The following is a 24,359-nucleotide window of genomic DNA, read 5'->3' as shown; positions in this document are numbered from 1 at the left end:
ACAAAGCTTGCTCTAATATCATCATCCCCACTTTCCAAGAAAAGCTCAGAAGAGAAGAGAGAAGGACACATCCTCTCCTCTACTGACCCAGCAACGCTATGGATCTTCAAACCCAACTAGAGCACATGACTGAGAAGAACTGGAGTAAAGAGAAGATGGAACTGTTGGAACGTTTCGACAGTGAAAGGAAAGAATGGGAATGCCAGTGGAAGGTCATGCAGAAGAAAATAGAAGAGGTATTGTGGATTATTTTCAACATCAGCTAACAATGTCCAAACTAATGTGGTGATACTGTTGTGTTTTTTTTTTAAAAAAGTCACAAGACTTTACATTGCAACGGATTGGTTAGTATTTATCAGCCCACTGTTTTCTAAAGTTGGGGGATGATACTGTGATCTTATGCTTCCAATATTTTCTAGGTTTCAGTTTTTAAAATTCTTAGCCGTGCTTTTTGCTGATTGCTTTATGTGGGAATTATAGGTAGGATAATGAAGTTGAGGACATATATGTATCTTTTCTTTTATGTACACTGAGAGCATATGCACCATTCTATACTATTCTATATTAACTCTATCTTACTTTGAAGCATTCCTGACAAATGGCTGTACATACTGTAGTGAAAACCACGATGGAACCATTTTTTTGGTAATCACTCTAAGCTGTTAGTTCCATTACTAACCTGGAATTACAATTTAAAAGGGTTCACTGGCTATTTTTCTATGTAGATCCATTGTGTCTTGCTCTGTAAAACTATTCGTTGCAACAGAACTAATACCTAACATTCCCTACATTATTTTAAATAAACATGATACTGTATTTCATGTCAACCACATTCTTTAAAACTGAGGAACAGATAAACACAGATAAACCAGTAGGTGCATTTAACTTTTTATTTGTGTAAGTAGATAATGATCGGAAATTACAAAATGGTTGACTGTTTCTTGGCATGCATTTTGCATGTCTTTTGCTGATAAAATTTTAATTATTTTCATCCCATATTTAGAGGTTCATTGGTCCCTAGTCATCTCCCTTACTGCTTTTCTTAGATCCACAAAAAATTCTTACTGTAATGATATTTCTGGTGCTTTATCCATTGGGCATTTTGTTTATCTATGGTGGCATTTTATGAATTGCCACCGTTTTTGTAACGGATGCTATTTATTTCTCCAAATGATTGTGTACCATTTCAGCACATTTATTTTCATTTGTAGCCACTGTAATTATTCCACCTTAACTCAGAAACACTTCGGTTTGAGAGCTGATTTGATACAGTATTAGGGGTATAGTTGGAGTCTGGTCAGAACTCCTTGTGGTTGGCAGAAAACATACATTCCATGCTATATGTTTGAAACAACCAAAATTTTAAGAGTTTTGGGATTTTCTTTGTAGTCTATGAGAAGGAAATGTGCTGCAGCCCTTCTTGTAATATTATTTCTTAAGTAAAAGAAAAATTTCCAGATAGTTAAGCCAATCAATGATTTCGTGCCCCAAAAACAGATGACTTCCTTTGTTTAATCAGATGTATGTATGATCATATGTATGATCGCTTATCTATGAGAGACGTTTTGTTTCTTTTCCAGCTTTACCAGGAGGTAAAATTAAGGCGTGAAAACAATATGAGTATCTCAGAGAATAAGCCCATTCATAACAAGGCAGAGCAACAGGCTTGCTCCCCCACCTTAGAATGGAGTGACCCACCAGGATTGTACAGCTGTTCGCCAGATAAAGAGAGTTTGCAAAGCCAAGCCGAAAAGGAAAGCAAGTGTGCGAAAAACAAAAGGCGAAACCATGCTTTTGCAAAAGATCATCTCACTTTTCAAAATTCTAAGGAGTCTGAAGACTGTGTAGATTTGAAAACAACCAAGAATTACACTCAGGATCTCAACATTGTGAGTAAATTCATATTGTGAGTGATTTCACTGAGGTTGCATGTTAACCAAGCTTCACCCTGTAACACTGCAGTAGTTTTATTATTGACTACTTAAATGTGGTTAGCTCATCTTTTCTAAACCAGTTAGAAAGTAACAAGAGTGGGTCAGCTGACTGTCCTAACTGGAACTAAATCAGTATGAGAACATGCTAACTATAGCTGCATGAATATGAATGTAGGTCTTCTGTACCAAAAATATCTTCACTAAATGCAGAGGTTTCTGGAACTTGTCAATCAATGTTTTTCTATTCCCTTTAGTTTGTTGCTATTTTAATGGAACTTCTTAAGCAGTTGGTGGCATGATATAGTCATTATGTTAGGTCTGTGTGAAGCAGGAACCAACCTTGTAAAATGCTTCTCCATCTTTTAGTTTGACCTCTGGGGAAAAAAAGCATTCTCTTTGTCAGATGTAAATGCCTTATTCCCTAATGTGTAAATAATGTATATATGGGATATCAGGGGTTAACTTATTCTTTGACTCTTAATGTATTCATAATTCACCACTCCCACTCTTGGCTCCACCCTTTGTATATATAAGGAGCCACCTTCACCATTTTCTTTGCTTCTATCTGTGAATATTCAGTGAATATAGAATGCCTATTATAATTAAAGAGAAATATATTTAAACCTCTAACTCTTATTATTATTATTGAGTCTGATCCTGAAAATATTGCAACAAGCTGGTAGCAGAGGATGGTTAATTGACTCAATAAATACCTAAAAATGTCTAAGAAAGATAGGCCCAACACCAGGGCCTACAGCAAAGAAATAGAAACTGAACAAGAAATAATCAACGAATCCACAAACGCGATTTCGAGAGAATCCGGAGAATACACCACTGAAGAAGAAGAATTAATAAATGAAAATGATGGCCAGGAGGAAATCGAAATAGAAAATAACGAACTCAGGTCAGAGATATTGAAGTTATTAAAAAGCCAGAAGAATGATGAAAGCCTCATCGCGAACCTCCAAGAAATGCTGAAGAACAGCGGAGCAGCGAGAGAGAAAAACATCGCTAAAGAGAAACCCAAAGACCAAAAAACTGTGAGTGATATGACTACAGAGAAAGTCGTTATGAAAAAGAAAAAATGTGATCCCGCGCGAAATTTTGAATGGCAGCCATCTTGGTTTCAACAAGCCTCCAAAGTGAGCGAAGCAGAGCCAATCAAAATGCTCAGTTCAAAATTTCTGGCGCGAAAAACGTTATCAGACAACGAAAGTGAAAAGGAGGATTCAAACTCTTCGGAAGAGCCAGAATCAGAAAGTGAAGACGACTTAACAAAATCCCAAGTAAAGTCAGCAATGAAGACACTTTTTGCCGCATTCGGGCCAAAATTAAAAATTTCCAAAGCGCCAACAAAGAAGCAAGCGAACAAGCCGATACTTCAAGACCTGCACGCTCCCATCCTGACTTCGAGAGCGACGACGCCCGAGCCCAGAGAGCCATGTCGATTCCGCCCTACACCGCAGACCGAAGCAAGTGCCAACGCACCCAAAAGAAAGAGAAGAACAGTCGCCGCCATCAGAACTCCTAAGACCGAGCCAGGGACCGACTCGTCTGAAGAGGAGCGGAGCGAGCGAGCTACAATGGAGAGAACCTTCCACGACGACGCCAAAGAAGAAATGAAATAACGCGCATGTGCGAAACTACGTAGACGGTCCGGAAAGACTTGAACTGGCCAGAGAACCGCGCAGACTCGTTGCGAGCATCCCCATGCCGTTTTGCAATTTCCTACACTTGCGAGACCACGGACTACCTCAGGTTGTAAGTAATGGACAAAATAATGTGGGAAACTTACCCAGTGACTTCCCAAAACTTAGGGTTGATGGCATTAATTTGCAAGAATGGTATCAACAGCTCCAGGTTGTCTTTATGAAAGAAAATTTACTATTTTTTATCACTAGTCCCCCAAGAAGACCTTGGACTTTAAAAATAGATTGTTTACACCATAAGGCATTTTTCTTAATAATATCTAGCGTGTCTCCTGCAATGTATCATAGCATCAAACCAAATCTAACTGTTTCAGAAATAATTCAACGCATGTTTAATTTGTTTCACAGCGATAGTGTAGCTACCACCACAAGAATGTCTAAGGACTTCTTTTCTTCCAGAGTAAAACCAGGGGTTTCCATAAGTGAGCATTTAATATCTTTAAACAAAATAAGAGCTGAGCTGCATTTGAGGGGGGAAGTGATTTCAGATCAAACAATGAAAAGTGTTATTATCAACTCACTTGATTCATCATGGGATAGTTTTATGTCACACTTAGACACCATCAATCTAGGATATTTATCAATAGAAAGTCTGTCTAACAAATTGATAGCAGAAGACAATTCAAGAAAAAATCGTTATAGCAATCACACAGAACACAAATCTTTTAGGAAGGTAGCTTTCCAAGAAAAATATAATGAAACTTTTAAATGCCACAATTGTGGGTCCAGGGAACACAATAGAAGAGATTGTCCCAAAATTTCAAAGGAAAGACATAGGTCAGAATATAGGAATAAATACAATTATAGACAGTCTTCCACAGATAGACATAAATATAGAAGCCCACCAAATTACAGAGAAAGTAGAGGGGGCAGAGAAAATTCAAAAGAGAGAAAATCTGGTTCACTGAATGGACTAAATAAACAAGACAGCACTAAAACGCAACAAAATGAGAACAATAATTGGCTTATTGATTCTGGGGCAACTAATCACACCACTAATAACAAAAATATATTGTCTTCATTTACAGAAGATAAGTTTGTAATAAAGGTAGCTAATCAAGAAAAAGTTCAAGTATTAGGCAGAGGGAATGTGACCTTGCCTGGTCTAGGAAAAATAGAGGGGGTATTGTTAATACCAGAAATACCTCATAACATACTAAGTGCCATAAAACTAAGCAGAGATTCTGACATCAATATAGTTTTCTCAAAGGGAAAAGCAACTTTAGAGAAGAATAAAACAAATGTAGGCACTGTGATGATTAAAGGAGGCCTACCCTATCTGATAACAAAAGAAAGATGGTTACATAACATTGATTCAAATATGGAAGATTGTATTGAGGCAGATGATGAAAATATTAGTAACAGTGACAATGATGAATGTAAAATATCTCATGATCACACAGATACACACAATGAGAAGAAACCAAAAATAGGTAAACCAATTCATGACGAGTGTGCTCACATCTTACATAGGAAGTTAGGACATGCAAGTTTTCCTGTAGTACAAAAAATGACTGAACACGCAGAAGGTGTCAAAATAAAAAATTGTGAAAATTATTTGGAATGCTCAGTATGTAAATCTACTAAACTAAAAACTAGTCCCAGGCCAAAAAAATCCACCAGATCAACTAACAAAATTTTTGACTTAGTACACATGGACTTAGTTGGCCCATTAACTCCATCAATCACTTATAGAAAACGTTACTTCCTAACAATAGTAGACGATTACAGTCGCTATGGTTTTGTTTACACATTAAAACACAAGGATGAAACCTTTCAAAAATTTAAGGAATTTTACAAACGCATAGAAACACAACATAATATCAGAATAAAACAAATTATGACAGATAGGGGATGTGAATTCATGTCTAAAGAATTCTCCCAATGGTTAAAGGATAGAGGAATGCTACATTACACGTCTAGTCCATTTTCTGCGTTCCAGAACGGGATTGCAGAGAGAAAGAATTCCACATTACAAACCATGATTAGGTGCACATTAGAGGATGCTGGTTTAGGCAAACAATTTTGGTCAGAAGCCTTACATTATTCAAATTACACTCAAAATAGAACCTGGTCCAGTATTGTGAATAAGACACCATATGAGGTGATGTATAATAGGAAACCAAAATTAGCACACATGCACATATTTGGGGTCACTGCAGATGTACACATACCTAAACAGTTGAGAAGAAAGGGAGAAAACGTATCCAGAAGACTAAGATTTATGGGATATGAAACTGGCACCAAAGGGTACAGATTCATTGATAATAATAACAAATTTATAGTTTCCAGAACAGCTGTGTTCCATGAACAGGCCAACTGGTCTAAATTACATCTTAATGAAATATTTCCAAATAAATGCAAAGATACAAAATCTCGTGAGGAAGGGACAATAGAAAATCAAAATATCAACAAAAATAAAAACAAAACCAAAACATGGACAAATAGTCAACACAAAATAAAGACAGACACATTAACAAAAAAGGAAGCAAGATATTTGCATGACTACCATAGCAAACCTGAAAGAGCTATTAGGAACAACAGAAATCAAATACCAAATAAATACAGAGATTACATAATGCATATGGATGGTGAACAAATAACACCTAATACATATGAGGAAGTATTAAAACTCCCTCGTGAAGAAAAAGAAAAATGGGAACTAGCTATGAAAAAAGAGATGGAAAGTTTGCAAGGATTAAATGTATTCACACCTGCGATTGCACCTAAAGATAAAACAATTATTGGTACCAGGTGGATTTATAAAATTAAGAACCTAGAAGGAGGCAATACCCTATACAAAGCTAGATTGGTTGCACAAGGTTATGCACAAAAATATCCGGAGGACTATACTGACACGTACTCCCCCACAGTAAGAACAGAGAGTGTTAAAACAGCTCTAGTAGTAGCATCCGCACTCAATCTTGATGTATTTCAATATGACATACAGACTGCGTATCTACACGCAAAACTAGATAAGGAAATATATGTAAGAGCACCTCACAGTCAATACACTAATAAAAATGAAATTTGGCTATTGAACAAGAGTTTATACGGATTAAAGCAATCTGGCAAAAGATGGTACGATTGCTTGGTAAAAGTACTTAAGACCATGGATTTCAACGCTACCACTGCTGATAACTGTTTCTTTGTCAAAAAGAGTGATGATTACATTGAATTTGTATTGATTTATGTAGACGATATTTTATATATAGGAAAACACAAAGAGAGAAGAGAAATCTTTGTAAACAAGCTAAATGAACATTTCTCGTTGAAATCTCTAGGTAAAGTAAACAAATACCTTGGTGTTCAAATTAACAAAACTAGAAGGGGATTCAAACTTACTCAGAAAGATAAGATTATTGAACTTCTAAACAAATGCAATTTAAACAATGCCAAACCCTGTGATACTCCTATGCAAACTGATTTCCTTAGAAATACTGATGAATCTTCCCCTGAATTCAAGGATAATACATTTTATAGATCAGTCATAGGTTCACTTCTTTATATATCTAATTGGACTAGACCAGATATTGCATTACCACTCAATTTATTATCAAGGCACGTTAGCAAACCAACAATGTATCACTGGGAAGCTGTCAAAAGAATTTTAAGATATCTGAAAAGTACATTAGACTTTTGCCTAGTATTAGAACCTAGTGATAATAAAGAACCAAAACTTACATGTTACGCAGATGCGGATTGGGCTGGAGATATATCATGCAGAAAAAGTACTTCTGGTTATATTTTTCTGTTAAATGACTGTCCAGTTTACTGGTACACTGGTAAACAAGAACTGGTAGCCACTTCAACCACAGAAGCGGAATATGTTTGTTTATCCAAAGCTGCAAATAACCTTGTATGGTTTAATGATTTAATTTCAGATGTTTGGAAAAAACCTGCTTTGCCTTTTGTTATGCATGAAGACAATAAAGCAGCCATTGAAATATCTAGATCCGATGCCATTGGACAAAGATCCAGGCATATAGATATAAAATTTAAGCATGTGAGACAATTGTCTCAAGATGGATTTATCAAAGCAGTGCATTGTGATACCTCTGAACAATTAGCTGACATATTGACGAAGCCCTTACCTTCTAAACAGCACAAATACTTAACTTCCAAATTGTATGTCTTATATTGTCCTGAATCTGAATGTAATTGGTGTTGTATAGCGAACCGGCATTTAGAGGGGGATTTGTCAGATGTAAATGCCTTATTCCCTAATGTGTAAATAATGTATATATGGGATATCAGGGGTTAACTTATTCTTTGACTCTTAATGTATTCATAATTCACCACTCCCACTCTTGGCTCCACCCTTTGTATATATAAGGAGCCACCTTCACCATTTTCTTTGCTTCTATCTGTGAATATTCAGTGAATATAGAATGCCTATTATAATTAAAGAGAAATATATTTAAACCTCTAACTCTTATTATTATTATTGAGTCTGATCCTGAAAATATTGCAACACTCTTCATGGCATTAATCATAGGTTTTTTTTTTATTATTACATTTTTTTTCCTGATTTTTCTGATCTTATAATCTTTTGTTCCATTACTCTAATGATTTGTGAATTGCAAGAAAGTCAACACATTCACTTTAAAATATATATATAAATTTGCTTAAGAAATATGAATTGGAAATTAAAAATGCAAAGGCCCAGTCTTTTATCATTGCTAAGGTAAGCCAGACTCCATCACTATGATGCTACAAAAATCTAGTTATAAACCCTGATTAATAAGAGGATCTGGACTTTCAGTAATCACAGTTATGCCAATGATTATGCAGCACAAAGCTAGCTAATGCTTAAAAGGTGGGGGGGGAGCTCAAAGAAATGGAAAAAGAGGGTGTCTCCTCACAAAGACTTTGTGACAGCTCAAAACTGGCTCTGTATATGTCTGATCAGATGATATTCGCTTGATTCTCATGCTGAATCCTCTTTTTCTTTCCTGGCTTTGGGCCAGTTCATTTAAAACCAGAACAAAACTGCTATTTTCTTTTGCAGTAATAGAGCTTGCAGTCTACCCATTCCCTTATAAGCAGAAATTCTTGCCTCCCTTTGTTTCCTAGTTCCTGGATTCAAGTAAGCAATTTCATTTTAAAGTAGTTGCTTAGGGGGGAAATACCCTAAGTTTGAATGGTATTACAGAACAGAAAAGGAGGAAACTGACAGAATTGGGTTATCATGCATATGCAAAAAAAAAAAAAAGGTGAAGATCTGCAAATACTGAAAACAGTCTGTTTCAGTCCTAGTTGCATTTTAAAATGGTTTTCTTGGAACCTGACAGTAGTAGGATTGTGTAAGTGTTCACAAACCCATTGTTCAGCCTCTATTTCTCTCTCTGAATCCATTGTTAAAGGATTGGGAAATAATTTAGTTGCCAAACCATTAATAGACATGATAACTTCAGATGCTTTCCTATGCAGCTCTATGATCATTGCAAGGTGATGTGAGTGTGTCTGGCTTTTCTTTAACAAGCCATCATCTCTCATGTAACTTCCTATTGTTGCAAGTTGTGGAAGGGCCAAAAACCATTTGTTTTATTTTATGCTTTGCGTAGACGAGGGGAGAGAAGATTTTTGATTTTTGAGGACTAGGCAGTTGAGGATTTTATTTTTTTTTGCATTGTTCAGTTGGTGCTGGAGAATAGCCCATGGAGTTCTCAGAATATTCCCTATGCTTTGAAATCAATGGCAGTGGGAGGAGTAAACACAGTGAAAGTATGGGTCTTCCCCATCATATGTCCTTGTGCTGTGTTGGGACCACAATTTCTAGAATTTCTAGAAGAGCCTTGGTAGTACAGGGGTTTAAGGCACCCTGTTATTAAGCTGGTTATTAAGGACCAGCTGCCTGCAATTACTGCAGGGTTCGAATTTAGCCAAGGCTCAAGGTTGACTCAGCCTTCCATCCTTTCTAAGGTAGGTGAAATGAGGACCCAGTTTGTGGGGGCAATAAGCTGACTTTGTATAAATATACAAAAAAGGATGAAGGCTATTGCTGAGCACATTGTAAGCCGCCCTGAGTCTTCGGAGAAGGGCGGCATATAAATCAAATTTAAAAAAAAATAATAATAATAATAATAAAAAATTCCTAGCTAAGAGTTGGCACATGATTTGCAAATGGCAGAATGTAGTGGGCTAGCTTGTTTGCCGATATGAGTGGTATGATGTCAAATATATATTTTGAATTACAATTCTCCAAATATCTTGCTGTTTGTTTTCCTGAGCTGGTGTCCAAGAATTATAAAAAGCTACTTCTGATTTATTTCGGTAACTTAAATCTTGCTTTTCTACAATAAGTACCAAGGTGGTTCACAAGAAAATGCTGTAGCACAAAATCATGAACATAATAAAGCCATAATTTAGTTGCTTGTCTATATTTAGAAAGATTGGACATCCCCAATAACATAATTCTACATTATTCTACATATTCTATAGGAACTGAATTATACTCAGATATTGCACTTTCTATTTCTCAAGGCCCTTAAAGAACTTGCCAAAGTAAGTGAAGACTTGTGCACCTACCAAGAAGAAATCCGTAAGAAAGCCAACCATAGAAGGTAAAATGATCCAATTTTAAAAAGATTTGCTCTTCTAATGAAAGAAGATAAAGTACCCCAAGTCCTACTTTCTGCCTGAAATTAAGTTTCCTGAGTTGAAAGCTGCCAGCACTTTTGCAGAAGCATTCATCCCATGATAGAAATTAGACAGACACTTATGAGCATGTAATACATTTCTATAATAGACTAGATCTGTGATGGCGAACTTATGGCATACGTGCCAGAGGTGACACACACTGCCCTCTCTGATGGCACACGAGCCGTCGCCCCATTCAGCTCCACCGTACATGTGCGTGCGCCTCCCGCTGGCCAGCTGGTCTTCAGGTCTCTGCCGCGCATGCGTGGAGGGGCGGGGCTCATGTGGCAGGGCAGCAAGTGCATGCATGAGGGGAGCATGTGGGGGGCCATGGGCGCACATGTGCAGGAGGCAGCAAGTGCATGCACAGGGGCGGGTCACATGTACGGGGCTCTGCGTACATTGCATTTAGGGGGTTTGGGCACACATGCATTTGTGCGTGCCTGCACATGCTTTGGGCACTCAGTCTGGAAAAGGTTAGTCATCACTGGACTAGATTGATTAGTGTGATAGAAACCCAATCAGCAGGACTAGTTATGGTTCAAAGAGCTGTGCATACTAATCATTGAGTTAGTTAATTAAGTCAGGAAGCATAATTAGATAAATGAAAGATAAGCATGGGATGTGAACATAGCTCCACTGTCCCCTCCAAGAACATCCTGTTTCTCCCCAAGAAGTGACTGAGAAACTGCCAAAAGACTTCCTGAGTTTTTGAGTGGCATGAAAGGTACTTTTAGAAGTACAGGACAAATCTTTAATTGTACTTCTTTGATATCAGTTGGGGGAAAATTGCGGCTTTATGATGCTAACATCATAATTTCTATTAATTTCAAATAATTTATTATTTAACTGTTTTTCTTCCCCATACAGGAAAAAAAATTTTCCTTTCCTTGGAGAATCCATTGAAAGTGGGAATGCATCGATCACCCAAGAGACAAGTCATGTATATTATAAGAGCCCATCACTGGCTGCAGTTGCCTCTGAGACGGAAAAGCAAAATAACAGAAGGAATCTGATTAGCACCAACAGGCATTTGAAGGAAACTCCATCAACTGCTCTTTCTGAGGTTGAGGAAACCAGCTTTTTGCCTTGGCAAAGACAAGAAGGGCCTCCTGTTCCCCCCAGAAGCACCTCTCGGCATTTGACAAGCTCTCTTGCAGATGTTTCCGAAGCATTAGCTAAGCATGTTGAGCAAAGAAATAGCTGCACAACCCAAGAACATCCAGATGGAAGTCCATTAATCTATCCAGCTGCTCCACTGACAATGTCAGATGAATGTAAATCTCTTAGTGGGCCTACCAAAAATCAGGATCAGCATAATGACCGCAAACTTCCAGCAGCAATTCTTCACAGTGTGTGGTCTTGTGAGGCAAGTAAATTTGAAAATGGACCTGAAAATGGCTCTTCCAGACATGCTCTCCAGAAGTGTTCTTCTGATGGATATATGATGACCCCAAAACAGCATCCCAAATTTCAAAGTAGTGGACATGGTACCAGTAATTCTTACATTGTAGCATGTGATACACTGGAAGATTCTGGGTATGAAACTGGAAAAACTCAACGCAATGAAACACTGGAAGCTAAAATTGATGAGTTCAACCGGACTGTATTTCATACAGATAAAGGTAAAAAATGTTTGCTGCAGAACCAAACAGAGCTGCCTGGTGTTCCTAAAGCCCACTGTGGACTGCTGGACAGTCTGAACAATGGGACACCAAATGAAGAGTTGACTTACGATTTGAATTCCAAGCTGTCTTCAAAGAAGGAAGAAAAAGCAAACAGGCCCAGTAAAGATGTCAAAACAAAACGACAACAAAAGCAAATAAATGGAGTTTTAAGTGGCTACCAGCACATGCTTCATGAATATGACTGGAGGCCAAGTAATTTGTCTGGTCGTCCACGATCAGCTGATTCAAGGTCCAACTATGGTGTTGTTGAGAAGTTGCTGAAAAACTATGAAAAACAAGTGCAGGCTGAATTTACTGAGGGCAGCTGCAAAAAAATGGGTCATTATCCAGTAATCCAGACAGAGCAAGGAAAGCAGGAGCAGCAGAAGAGTTCAGTGAGACACCTTGGACTGTATACCAAGCATGGAAAAGAGAAGCAGAAATTTCCTGAGGTATGCTTTGAACATGACATTGGTCTACTTTTAACTTCTTTAAACTGCACATGTTATCCTTCAAAAATTTTGAAACATATCATTGAGTCTGTTAAACTGGACTTCAGGACCTACATCTGAATTCCAGTCATGAAGATTGGGGCAGGATCTATGGGGGCTGATGCTGGTTGCCAAGTATCTTTTTCTGCTGACACCTCCTATCTCAAATTTACATCCAAGGATGATGGCTTAGCGCCTGTTCAGAAAGCTGTCAAGTTGAGATTCAGGCATGACTACTATCTGTAGATCCCTGGAGAGACACTGTCCCTGAAAAATGAATCAAGTGAGAATTCTGAGGTGTTCACTGAGCAGAGTGCCAATTTCCTCATCCTGGATTTAAGTGTGAGAAAAGGAAAGGCGTATTCTTTCCCATTAACCATCAAACTGTATGGGATGGGAGTGAGCAAGATTATTTTATTGTTTTACTTTATAACCCCTCCTCTCAGTTCCAAAGAACTCTAGGCAATGTGCAACATCAAAGAAACAGAAAACAGAACAGTTTCAAAAACAAAAACATAGAAAACAAAATTAAAACTCCCAACTCCGAACCAGGATGGATGCCCGTAGTCAGCTAGGGCTCAGAAGTATTGAAATAAAAATAACGGTGGACAGAAATGAAAAGAAAGGTTGAGAAAGTGATTTAATAAGCCAAGATCTAAACAGGAAGGTGGTAGGAGGACACAGTGGCCAAGTCAAGGTCATAAAGCAAACTGTGTAACTGGGTGTTAGAAGTTAAATATCGGATGCCAGACACTTGTATTCCATATGCATTTTACATAGACAACCATGGTAAAAATGTTGTCCAGGTTTCTTTATTATTTCTCTTCTGCACAGAATTTTGATCCCTAAATTCTTTAAAACCACAGCAGAGTTGTTAAAAAGAGCAGAACGCACACAATCTGGACCAACTACATGAAGATGCAGAGATGTGTGTTTAAACAAAAATAAGTCCAAGGGCCTATTCTAAAATAAATGCAGAAAGAATATTGTAGATAGTGTATTTAGTTATGATAAGTTGTACAATTAACTATACACAGTCTTTTCTTGGGAATAAACTTCCAGGACTAGGCTGAAGTGATAATGCATTCCAATTAGTAATATAATATTTCATTTATCTACAGTATTAACGTAACATCTGTGTTGTCCCACTCTTGGCAATCTTATAGTCTAAACATTAATTCAATAAAGTAATGAAAACATTAATAAAACAGGCATGGTGCTCTCCCACTAAGTTTCCAAGGTCTCCAAGGGCTGCTTAACAGTGAAGGTTTTTAAGAGCCCCCTGTAAGGTATAAGGGCAGGAGGCCAGCTCTCTCTTGATCTCATAGAGCTGGAGCTACAGCCAAAAAGGCCTGTCTTCTGGTTCCTGCCCCCTCACTTCATGCTGGGGTGGCTCCCTGAGCAGAACCATTGCTTGATGACTAACAGATCAGACAGACTCATTTTGTATAGATAGTCCCTGAGAAAGCCAGCTCCCATCGGGCAACATGAGCCAGCAGTGTGCTGCAGCTGCCAAAAAAGCTAACACAGTTCTAGGCTGCATAAACAGAGGGATAGATCAAGATCAAGTGAAGTGTTAATACTACTTTATAATGCCTTGGTAAGGCCACTTTTGGAATATTGCATCCCGTTTTGGTCGCCACAATGTAAAAAAGATGTTGAGACTCTAGAAAGAGTGCAGAGAAGAGCAACAAAGATGATTAGGAGACTGGAGGTTAAAACATATAAAGAACAATTCCTGGAATTGGGTATATCTAGTTTGATGAAAAGAAGGACTAGGGGTGACATGATAGCAGTGTTCCAATATCTCAGGGACTGCCACAAAGAAAAGAGAGTCAAGCTATTCTCCAAAGCACCTGAGGGCAAGACAAGAAGCAATAGGTGGAAACTAATCAAGGAGAGAAGCAACCTAGGACTAAGGAGAAATTTCCTGAGAGTTAGAACAATTAATAAGTGTAACGATTTGCCTCCAGAAGTTGTGAATGCTCCAACACTGGAAGTTTTAAAGAAGAGATTGGATAACCATTTGTCTGAAATGGTATAGGGTTTCCTGCCTAAGCAAGGGGTTGGACTAGAAGATCTCCAAAGTCCCTTCCAACCAACTCTGTTATTCTATTCTATTCTATTTTTATTTAATATTTATTTAATTTGCAATTCTGATATTTACATACTCTGAAGAGGAATTAAAGTGATTAAACCCGACCAAAATATATAATCAGTACAGAGAGAAGTGCAGAAGTTAAAAGAAGCACTACAGAAGCGTCTACTAAAACACAATTCTGCCTAAACCCAGGGGGCTTTTTGTTTATATGAAACAGAGGAAACGGAGTCTCTTAGGGCAGAACTGCCACTTTCAAAGATGGATGCCTAAAACTGAGCAAAGTTGAGGGATATTTCATACATAGTCAACTCTTTGGGATTGTTTGGATGATCTTCTACCACCTAAAGTGTAGGTAGATGAAATTGCTCTGCTTTGTTTGCTCTAAAAGTGAGTGGGAGCCAGGTTCACATTTGGAACAAGTTTCAGGATTTTTTGAGGGAAGAAATGGTCCCTTAAACCATAAGCCATTCTGCAACAGAATGGCACCTAAATTTCCCCCTTAAAACTCCCCCAAACTCCCCCAGATATAGGAAATAAGATCTGAAGTCCACAGAAAGGATGCAAGTGAGTCATATAAAGCTTCCAGACTGCATCTTTGGGACTTCTGGTCGAGGGTCTAGGCAGCCAGCAAAAAATATGCATAGAACAAAGTCAGAATTCTTCAGGGCGCAAGCAGCATGCTATTCTAATTATTCTCCTCAGATCCTCCACAGCTGATAAATACAGACAACTGTTTGGAATGTAAGTAAAAGCTAGGCCTGCTATGAAAAATGCTGCTGCTTTACCATTCTGTAGGAATTCAACTGGAAAAAAATAGTAATTAGGGTTTTTTTTTAATGATTTTTAACTGTAACATGTATCCTGCTATTCCAAGAAGATAACATAGTCTTGATTACGGCAAGAATTAACCTTATTTATGTTATTACAGTATAAATTGCTATGGCATTATTTTTAATCAATATCCTCAAATTTTTAGAAAACGATGTATGGTTTTAACTGTTTTCTCCTCAGAAACAGGACAAAAAAGGATCAGTGGCACTAATACTTTTAGATAATCATTTTGGTATATCTATGGTACCATACATAATATAATGAAAAAGATAGCATTTGTACTTATAGGAAAATATGGTTTGTGGAAAAAATATAAGATGCCCTGATTATATGGATGGATGCTTGATTAACTATGTCAAACTGCTGATTTATAAACTGTCCAGAAGAGAAATTCCAGAATTGAGTGTGATCTTCTGAGGTAGGCAGCTGTCTACCGTGTTTCCCCGAAAATAAGACCCGGTCTTATATTTTTTTGAACCCTGAAATAAGCGCTTGGCCTTATTGCCATGCACTTAAAAGCCTGATTGTGCTTATTATCAGGGGATGTCTTATTTTGGGGAAAACAGGATACCTCAGTGTGTAGGTAGACACAACAACTACTACTGTTGTGTTGAAACAGTGAGGATAATTACAAATGGAGAAAAACACAAACATTTCTAAACTGCTTGTAAATTACAGTTGTAATATACATACAGTTATTTAGTGATTCCATGACTAACTTGTCATGGATATACTTTCAAGAAAATATATACAGTCTCCTTGGATTGGCAGTATGTTCAGTATGTAAACCTATATTAGCAGGGCCAGCTTTAAACTAAGGTTTAAAGGACACCAAAACTTAAAAGGGCACCAATGCTGCCCATCCTTTCCAATTATTTTAAATAGCCACATCTCTGCATTGGCAGGAGTTGGCACCATCAATCATTGTGGCTTAGGAGCAGCATAATGCCCTTGAGCCAATGCTGCTCTTTTTTTAATTGCATTTTTCATTGGGAAGAAGAAAGGAAGAGATTTAAGAATACACACATAATATTTAATGTTCTTACCTGAGGCAAATCTTTTAAATTAAAATTGAGCTAGTATTATGTGCTTTACTTGGATTAAAATCTCCATGTTATGTTGAAATGCACATAATACTAAATGTCTATGGAGATTCTCAGTCATCCAGGTCATGTTGTCCCAAAGATGCTTTTTTCAAAAGGTAAGTGGACTTTGTTTTTCCTTGAAGCAGTTTCGCTTCTCATCTAGGAAGCTGCTTGGGTGAGAAGCAAAACGACTTCAAGGGAAAAATGAAGTCCAGTTGCCTTTTGAAAAAGCATCTTTGGGACAACCATGACCTGGATGATTGAGAATCTCCATAGACATCTAGTATTATCTGCATTTCAACATAACATGCAGATTTAACCCAAGTAAAGCCAGATACAGAATTTTTTGCATAATTTGAATGGAAGCTGTTTAAGGGGAGGTGACAACTGTGAAACTCAGTCTCTATTTGTATGGGTGAAAAGGCTGTAAGTGTAATGCACACATGCATACCTTGTCATGACTTTTTATCCATAAAGTACTTAAATACAGCAAAAGCAATTTCAGGAAGCCTTCAAAGATCCTAATGGGTAATGTGCAGACAAGTTGCCATTTAATCCTTCAGTGCCTTATTTTAGGGTGCAATAAATTGTTTACGCATTTAAGATCCTGAGTACATGTTGACAGAGGATTTGCATGCATGACAAAGTCATCAAATGGCCATTTACTTTGCAGCTCAGCTCTTTCTAGCAGTTGGCGGGGCAAAAAGAGGGTAATCTGCTTTCATTCTAAATTAAAGCCACTTATGCATTTTGTGTCTTACTTACATGTCACATACTTCTTTGACATGTGCAAGAGTTATTTGGTCATTACATCTATACATTACTATGTAAATGGTGGATACATTCTCCAGATCTTTTAATAGCTTGAGGCCACCTGTTGTAAAGCCAACCACATTCACCATGCCATTCTCTTCAGATTCCTTGGATACTTTTGAAGGGTTTTGTTTGGAGATCTTAACCCAAGCAAACACATTTGTGTTATAGGTATCTCTGGCGGCCAAGCAGTCAAATGGCAAGGCATTCTCGCGGCCAACTCTCCCAGCAAACAGACGCTTACCTTCCAGATGGGCCTCCAGGTCTCCATCAGCACCACCAGCAATGAGAAGAACACTTTTGAATGAAATGGCTTGAGACATTTCAGTGGGTCTGAACGTACTTCTGGATTCAGGACTGATGTGAAAGTACCATGTTTTTTGAAACACACTTTTCCATATTCACAACCAGAACTAGTTCTATGCAACTCTACTACATCGGTCAATAATAACTATCTTTTTGACTTGCTGAAAAACTCTTTGGATTCTTGGATCATTCTTACTGTCTTCAGTGTTTTATCAGTTAGATAAGGATTCCCTTTTCCCTGAATGTGTATGTGTATGTATGTATATGTATACATATATTACTCGTAGTAATTTTTCTTTGAATATCATGTCATTATTCATCTCCTTAATCTGTTTTTAATTTAAATTGAGTGCTGTACATTCTGACTTCCCCCACAAAGGGTAGGAAGAAATGCTGTGTGCATGATCATGTCATGTTAGATGCATGTGTTGAAATAGCAAGTGCATTTAGTTTGTAACTACTATAGAAAAGATTATTGCCATACCAAGATGCCTACATATAGTCATGCAGTTTTCAAAGTTTGAGATTTGTTTCAAGGTACGTACGTATGAATGAATGAATGAATGAATGAATGAATGAATGAATGAATGAATGAATGAATATATCAATATAGTCCCTGGGAGAATGCATAAAAAGTGACCTGCTGGATTATGCAAAAGCCCATCTAGTCCAACATGCTATGTCTCCCAGGGACCAATACATCCCAGGGAAATATATTCCTGCCAATACTTACATTCTGTATATCTTTTATAGGCTTTACAGGTCTAGTATTTAATATAAAAAAAATTAACTTTATGCATTTTTTAAAAAAAATGCATGCTAGCAGATAGAAAGTTATTTGCAATGATGTCATAGAAGCTGAATGGACTGGTTTTTCATTCATGCTTCACGTGTCACTTTTAATCTGCCATTCTTGAAATGTTGCAATGCTCAATCTGATGTTTTACTAACATTTTTTTTTCCAATTCAAAGCATCTACTTATAAGTATTAGCTTTCCTGAATGTACAAGCATTTCTAAAAAGAACTTCTATTATTTCATTCAGTATTACTGTATATGTCTTAGAAACTAGACTCAGATAATAGCATCAGAAGAAATGGTTGGATCGTGTCAAAATGCCCATCCTGTCCCTGTGACCAACCCTATGCAGTAGGACATGAAGTGGAAAGCCTCTTCTTTACACCCCTAGCAGTTAGTATTTCAAGTAGTCTGTTTTTGGACTTGGAGATAACATGCAGTAGTTCTTGACAGCCTTGGGAAGCTTATTTGATCAGCAGCATGGGTTGAGTCTGGGGAAAGAAGGAGACAGATGTCTACTCAGCATCTCAAAAGTAAAGCTAAACTTATCAAGAGACACAGATCTTTCCATGCAACTTATCCCTTGTCCTGATATGACCGCTTGTGCCAGCTGCACCCAGGGATAGATAAATGTGCATTATAACAATGTCTAGACGTGCAAACAGATAAATTAATGGCATGGAGACAAGCTTTACAAATGGTAGTTGTGATCGCATGATGGCTCATGTAGTTTTTTAATTCCACTTATTAGCCTTTTTCTCCATTTGCCTCAATGTGAAAGTATAGGAAATAGCCTTGAAAGATAGGAGGAAGAGCTGTCAACAAGGAAACGGCCACACAATCAGGTTTTGAGCCCAGGCTAAAAAAGCAATGTGAGAAAATGTTTTTGACAAGCTTCTCCCTAGTTCATCCAGATGAAATGAGCAAAGGGGAAGCACATTCATATTTGCAAGATTCTGTTACTATAGCTGTTACAATAAAAGTAGTCTTGATCTATATGATATTGGTTTCATAGCCTAGTCCACCTTGTGGGACACCCAGTATGTTTTAAAGGAATAGTGAAATCACATACAGAATTAACATTAAGATTTTCCTGGATAAGGATTTCTTCATATGGATTCAATTACTTTCTTATTTGATTGCCTACCTGCACTTAGAGATTCTGGTCTTTAGTAAAGCAAAGTTAAAGGATGGAGGCAGATAGATAAGCAATATTATGGCTATCTGCCATGAACCTACTTTTTTGGACTTGTACTCAGCAGAGACGACAGCTACCAGCTTACCATAATAAATAGAACCAGCTGTGGCGAGTACTTGAATGGAAGCTCACCAGGAATCCCAGCGCTCTATATTAGATGAGAAATCCAAAACAACTGTCAGAAAAAAAATCAATCAGCGGTGGGTTGCTACCGGTTCGACCCGGGTCGGGCGAACCGGTAACGGCCACGGCAGGAGGCTCTGCCCACCCACTCGGACATCTCTGTGCATGCACAGAAGTTTCTGTGTGCACAAGCGTGCGCGCTCCCATGAGCAAACCGGTAGCAGCCGAAATTGAAACCCACTACCAAAATCAATGGCAAACCATTCTACTCTGTTTGTTAAGTGAACAAAGGGTCATGTCTACATAGCTGTCAGAAGTTGAGCTTGATTTAAGGAAGGCTTTATTTTACTGAACTTCAGATAGCCAAGGCAACTCCGTAATTCTGCTCCCTGACTGATAGAAATGGCTGTCAGTTATGAGTTCACTTGATTTTGGCACAAGCTTGACAGAGTGTGTAAATATTGCGTCCAGATGGGATTGCTGTGGTGCCAGAAATCCTAGACGAATGCCATTACAGGCATGTATTTCCCTTAATCTATCTCTGTGTTGTTGGCTGTTGATATGCTATGTATGTAGCCTGGTTTATTTCTCTTACCAGCAACTGAATGAAATATCAATTCTGCAAAGCTGCCTTATTGAAAGTCATTAAAAATCTTCTTCCTCTTTAGGGGTCCATCCAATCATTGAATGGCAATTACCTGGCTGAGCTAGAACAAAGAGTCAGTTCTGTTATATCAGCTTGGTCTTTAATCTCTCCTCCACCACACATGAGAAAAAGTAGCATTTCGGGCCATAACATCTCTGACATATCTAAGGGGTCTGTTCCTAAGATAGCAAAGAAAAGGAGACCCTTCAATTGCTTTTGTGAAGTAATCATGAAACCTTGAAGAAAATTGTTGTATTTTTCAGACAGAAATTATATTATTATTGCCTTGCCATAACACCCGGACAGAATTGCTTGGCATGTATAATGCAGTAATTAATTTTATTGAACCTTCTCACAGAAATCCATAGGTCTTATTCTGATGTGGAGCCCCGTGTCAATGATTCAGTTTCACATTCCCATGTTTTATGATATTGCTATTCATAGTGAGTAACAAAATAGGGGGGCATGGTGGCTAGCGGTTAAGACGCTGAGTTTATCAACCAGAAGGTTGGCAGTTCAAGACCCAAGTACCATATTACAGGGTGAGCTGCTCCCATTACTCATCCCAGCTCCTGCCCACCTAGTAGTTTGAAAGCGTGTAAAGGCAAGTAGATAAATACCACTTCAGTGGGAAAGTAACAGCATTCTGTGCACCTTGGCATATAGTCATGGTGGGCACATGACCACAGAAGTGTCTTTGGACAATGATGACTCCCTCGGCTAAAAAATGGAGATGAGCACTGCCCCCTGGAGTTGGCATGACCAGACATGGGAAATCTTTACCTTTCTTTAATGAGTAACAAAAAATACTGCAAACTATTCAATCTTTTTTCTTCCCCCATAAGCTTTGGACATTTTATGAAGAATTGCCCATCCAACTCCAGTGACAAGTTTTGTTTTTCTTTAAGGGAGAGCTAAAATTCTAAGGATGTGGGCTTCTCCAATTCCTATAAATTCCAAGTTATTTTTTTACATGTGTAACTGCTCTGCATAGTAATATATTTGCTTCTTTTTGTTCTCTTACAACTCTGTTATTTGTATACTGGCAAAATAACAGTTTATTGTAGCAATGTAGAAAATACAGAATGCCTTCCACCAATGGATTTCCTGTTCTTACATGGGGACCTCAATATGATCTAGCTTTGCTGGTATAAGAAGCCTCCCCATTTACTGGCCCAAAAAAGTGCCACCAGGGTCCCTCACAGTAATTTCCAGTCAGTGGGAAAGATAATTTTTAAAACAATCTCTGCATTTCCCAAGTCACATCCATACTGCTGCAATTTAGCAGCTTTAGAACATGATACAAGTTCACCCCAGAATTTTTGTCACATACACGTTCCATTGTCAAATCCTGAACAGTAAAAGATGAAATTATTTTCAGAGCCTAGAACAATTTGCTAATCTGAGCATTCACAAATGTTGTTGGGGATAGTAGTTGCAACTGTTGCAAAAAAACTCCCTCTGCTCATTTGTCAAACATATGGAAACACCTTGAATCTAGTTTTGGATTTGCCCATCAATATCACATTGATTTATTTAGAAATCAAATCTGACCTTGTGTACCTGGTTGATTTATGTAAAATCAGAACAAAACTGCATCTTGTTTTATTGTTAGTATTGGGAGTCTGTATTTTTGTTGGCATTATTCTTGCTTCTCCACATTTTCTAGCTTCAGATTACAACTGAACTCTTACTTACTTAGCAACCTTTATTTGTTATTGTAATATTAAATGGGAATTGCCTGCAGCATTATCACTGCTGTAAACCCAGTCTGAATCCTTCTAGTTGCTTCAGGATCCCCTTTAAAACAGCCTGGCCTGATTTTCTCCACTTATATAAGGAGTGAATTCCTGCTTGGTGGATCTTCTAGATCTGGTTTTTATTACTGTCCCCCACACACATCAACATACACGTATTGAGGCAATCATTTGTGTAGTCATAACTAGACCTTTCATGAAAATTCATGGTTGCAAAAATGTGACCACACTCTTCCAAAATTTGCAGGGAACAAAAACTTAGGAAGAGAAAGTATTTGTCAGGGTTCCAAGTAACACTCCCAACCAAAGAAAACTCAGAGACTTGAGTTTCCTCAAAGTTCCATTTTATTAGAGATGTCATATTGACACATCTGGGAAAACCCGAATCTGAAAGCTTCCAGGTTTTCCCCACCCAATGGAAAGTTCAAGTCCCTGCCCAACACCTACATGTCCATCACATGGTCCAATCAAAGCACCATCCCAATTGGAGATGCCTCCCAGGTGCAGGGCAAGATGTCCTTGACTTTCTGAGAAAGGAACGTTATTATGACTACATATCACCCTGGCTCCATACAATCCCCCTCCCAGTTTCCCACAGTAGTAAATGTGGCAGGCCTGAAGATCCAATGAAAAAGATGGCTTCTGGGCCTGACAGGATTGTTCTGGAATGCTTGTGTGTCTCTGCACAGTGCCAGAGTACAAAGTACAGTGATACCTCAATACTCATTTTTCTATTATGTGGAAAGAGGAGATGGAGATTTTTATTACTCCAAGAACTGTGGCAGGTCACCTTAGAAATAAATCTGCATAGGATGGTGGGACATACTGCATCATCTAATATTTATGTCCCTGTTATATCTTGAGGTTTCATCAAACTGAGGTTTGTGCCTTAATTACCTTCAGTTAATAGTATCTTGGAAAGGTATTGTTACTGTAAAGTCTCAACCAAATGGCTGCCCATTTCTCCTTACATGATTAAATCTCTATTGTTCAACCTATAATGAGCTGTTGGTTGTTATAGTGTCATTTATTAGAACAGGTCTGCATTTTGGTACAGAATATATTAAATCTGTTCAAATTCTGGGTTGTTTCTAGGAACATAGAGCAATATTCCTTGTTCTGTGAGTATTTTACAAACCGTGTTTAGGATTCCTTGTGTAGGCGGTAGTCACACAACTGCAATAGCTCATTTTAATGCCAGCCCCAGCAGAAAACAAAGACAAATCACCAAAGGATGAGAACTAATTAATTTAGCATGGTAAAATTTTATTCCCAAGACTGAATATGGAAAAATAACAGAGAAGAAATTTAAGAGGATATTGCGCCCCTCCAGCAATTCGTTCTTTCTTTTTCTAAAAATCAAAAATACAAAAGGTACAATGAAAAAACAATATTTTGTCCACAGTTACATTTTTCTATTTGTTTTGTTGAAATGTTCTATCCTATTTCTTCTTTTGGAAGAGTGACTTGAAATTTTGCCAAGGTATATAGCCTGCATGATTGAGGGGGTCAACAGTCCCTATAAACACTGTCCATATCGAGTGTTCTTTAATCTTAGCTAATCTTTGTGTGCAATGGCTCCTTCACGGTCCCTTACATAGAAGTTGTCAGACATTGTCACCTTGTCTGAGTTGAAATAGAAAACCCCTACACAGCTTAGATGCGACTGCAATTTCTGCAATAAAATATGACATCTGCAGCAAGGGGGGAGAAGAATTAGATCTACGTGCTTTTTGCTGTTGACAACTTCTATCCATTCACAGTTGCAGAACTGAGACTTAGCAATAAAAACAAATGCTAGACTGAGGCCTGATACAAAGACCAAAACTTTATATGTTTTCTCAGGTTTTTGCGGGTGTTTGTATGTAGGTCTTTGGTTATTCGGGTCTTCTCCCACGTAAAATTGGAAGTGTCTTGGCGACGTTTCGACGAAGTCTCATTCGTCATCTTCAGGCTGGTGTTCTCGGCTTCGTGCTTCCAGGAGCAATGTGAGATCGCAGCTGTCTCTTCCTTTTAACTGCTAGGTCTTGGGTTGTGCTATGATTCATCTCGTTGTTGATGGCCTGAAGTCAATGTTTCCATTCTTGTGCATAAAACAACAAAAGTTTGGACCACAGTATGAAGCTAGTACTATTATAATTTGATGCCAGTATTCTTTTACATCTAGAACTAAAGAAAACTAAACTATGAGAACTGAAACCTATTCCTCCTTGGATCAGATAAAAACCCATTCTCAGAGAGGCCAAGAAGCTAATGAGA

The 24,359-nt window shown here is 38.0% G+C and overlaps 1 protein-coding gene across 1 annotated transcript; it reads left to right on the top strand.

Moving 5' to 3' along the window:
• KIAA0408 (KIAA0408 ortholog) lies at positions 1-20,364 on the top strand. The gene is made up of 5 exons (XM_060692222.2): positions 1-236; positions 1,581-1,889; positions 10,130-10,209; positions 11,156-12,404; positions 17,445-20,364. The coding sequence occupies exons 1-5, from the start codon at positions 99-101 to the stop codon at positions 17,589-17,591; spliced, it is 1,923 nt and encodes a 640-aa protein (XP_060548205.2). The 5' UTR covers positions 1-98; the 3' UTR covers positions 17,592-20,364.
• Positions 20,365-24,359: the final 3,995 nt, after the last annotated feature.

Source organism: Pantherophis guttatus, chromosome 1 (genome assembly GCF_059756535.1).
Source record: "Pantherophis guttatus breed Tessera chromosome 1, ASM5975653v1, whole genome shotgun sequence".
NCBI classification, from domain to species: domain Eukaryota; kingdom Metazoa; phylum Chordata; class Lepidosauria; order Squamata; family Colubridae; genus Pantherophis; species Pantherophis guttatus.
This window is presented reverse-complemented; position numbering and strand designations above follow the sequence as displayed.

Coding starts and splice junctions, on each gene's coding strand:
- KIAA0408 (XM_060692222.2), top strand. CDS start 99: ATGGATCTTCAAACCCAACTAGAGCACATGACTGAGAAGAACTGGAGT. Junction 237..1,580: donor TGCAGAAGAAAATAGAAGAG/GTATTGTGGATT, acceptor TTTCTTTTCCAG/CTTTACCAGGAGGTAAAATT. Junction 10,210..11,155: donor AAGAAAGCCAACCATAGAAG/GTAAAATGATCC, acceptor TTCCCCATACAG/GAAAAAAAATTTTCCTTTCC.